The sequence below is a fragment of the Anneissia japonica genome, unplaced genomic scaffold (genome assembly GCF_011630105.1).
Source record: "Anneissia japonica isolate Jap-2015-1 unplaced genomic scaffold, ASM1163010v1 scaffold288102_len79963_cov164, whole genome shotgun sequence".
In the NCBI taxonomy this organism is placed as follows: Eukaryota; Metazoa; Echinodermata; class Crinoidea; order Comatulida; family Comatulidae; genus Anneissia; species Anneissia japonica.
The window spans coordinates 13,028-15,214 of record NW_022704005.1 but is presented as its reverse complement, the minus strand read 5'-3'; the positions used below and the strand labels follow the sequence as shown (position 1 = coordinate 15,214).

At 38.5% G+C, this 2,187-nt stretch overlaps 1 protein-coding gene across 1 annotated transcript in view; it reads right to left on the bottom strand.

The window, feature by feature from the left end:
• Positions 1-342: 342 nt before the first annotated feature.
• Positions 343-2,187, bottom strand: part of LOC117104581 — a 2,625-nt gene continuing 780 nt past the window's right edge. The window contains exons 2-3 of the mRNA XM_033245433.1: positions 549-682; positions 343-354 (exon numbers count right to left, since the gene is read on the bottom strand). Of these exons, the coding sequence (XP_033101324.1) occupies positions 343-354; positions 549-682 (146 nt within the window). The remainder of the gene's footprint in view (positions 355-548; positions 683-2,187) is intronic.

Sequence of the window (2,187 nt, the reverse complement as noted above, 5' to 3'; positions counted from 1 at the left end):
AAGCACAGGGCTTCAATTTTCTACATATTAGTAGATTATAAAATCGATTAAATAATCCTTTGAAACCCCTAAATTGTCAAAATTTTAGGGGGCTTCGCCCTCAGGACCACTTTTGTAATCTTTTAATCGAAGTTCGACCACGCCCACTTTGCTTTCGTCGGGGAAATCTGACCCCTCCTCGGGGCATCGGCCCCATCGTCGGGGACCTCGACCCCCCTCCCACCCCCCCCCCGTCGGCGCCACCCCCGGTGGGGGGGGGGGTAGTAGTAGTAGTAGTGGTAGTAATAGTATGGTAGTAATAGTATGGTAGTTGTAGTGATGTAACATCTCCCAATACGGAGTTTATTCAAATATCTGCATAAAATCCATTAAAGGGATAAATAATAATATAAATTTAAAAAAATAAATTCATTAAAAAATTGAAATCAAATACTATAAGAAACGTTTTCAAAGCAGAAACAACAGCACTAGTATTATTAAGCTGCAGTAGTACTAAAACAGGTAGTAGTATGAGTAGTAAAGTAATTTTTAATTATCATCTTTTGTACCTGTGTAGCTGGAGGGGTTGCGGTGCCAATCATAAGTAAAAGGGTGACAAATCCAATTGCGTTACTAAGATGGTCGCCAAATATTAACCCCAAGACAGATACATTTGTTGAACATGTCAAGCCAATAGCAACAGCTATGAAAGCAAAATATAAATAATAGATGTCATTTGTCATTGCAAATTACCTGCTTTAGGAAATAAATTTCGCATACTTAATAGTATTAATATTTTTACAAATATATTTATATGTAATAATAGGGAGTTATACTCGTCACAAGTCACGTTACCTAGTACCGTCATCCACCCGGCAAAAGACACTGCGTCGTTTACAGTTGAAAGCATACACGTACGTGGAAATACATTTCAACAAAGTAGATACAATCGTCAAGTACTTCATTCCAATATGTTTGAGTACCTTGCTCCTATGAATCCTGTAGATATTTGGAAGATTTTCATATTATTCTTCAATTAGGCTGATCTGAGACTATAACAACAATTAAATAGTTAGAGAGTGTGTAGCAATCTGGATTAAAATATAGATCATGTTTATTTGCTATTTATCATATTTCACTTGCTTCTGATATTATTTTTTGGTTTCCTAGAAAAGTCACTTAATTCACTTTTTACGTATACATGCTCATCAGTACCACTAATCGAAACTTCCATGTTGGAGAAACAGCAAATGTAATACGACGACTGCACAACACTACAGTGGACATAGCTCAAGTTTTACAAATCAACCGCGGCACCTACGTCCTTGACAGTGTTTTGTTATAGTGGACTGCTTCCCCGGAAACGCGCAACATCCAGACAACATATAGTTGGAAGAAAGCGATTTGAAGCGCGGGCGGTCGCATCAATTAAATGGTCAGGATGTTTCGGCAATTTTAACAGCAGTATCAAGACTTCTTTTGGGATTCAAACAAGAATAACTCAGCTACTCCATAACCATACCTTATTATTTACAAAACCCCACTCCTGACCATGGCACGTCTACTTGTCTTGTCATCACATCCACATCAACTCCTACTTTGTGTCTTTGTCAAAATTGCTGTCTCTCACATTTTCCCCTCCAATTACACCGACTTCTACCTTTCTTAACATGTACGGTACCTTCCACACCCCACTCAATTCCAATTTCGCTCTCCTAACCACTTAGACACATTTCGTAGAGTTACGTACGCGTAGTCAAGAGTAAAACAGAATAAACTGAGATTATAACTGATATAAGCTTTAATACATGTCAACATTCACCTTTTGCATGTTTCTTAATTTATCATCTTACTTTATTTGTTTTCTCTTAGTCGAATGGTTGAGTCTGAGATAGGGTCGCGCGGTTCAGAGGGGCGCCGTATCAATCGCCATATATCACCGCCACGGCTCGCTCTTTTGTATGTTGACGTAATAAGTCTTCTCGGATAACCGTAATTTGGCTTACACTTATGTATGGAGTAACTGCAGCACTTAAAATATAAAATGGTCATTTCGGTACCTGACCCACCCCAGGTTTCAATCGTACATACTTTGTATATATATTGCATTAATATTTTGATGTTACTGTGCTTCGAGGTCGTATCGCCATTGTCTTCATGCCTAGACTAGACCACAGCGGGTAATTTCTCTGTCTCTTATACACTTCT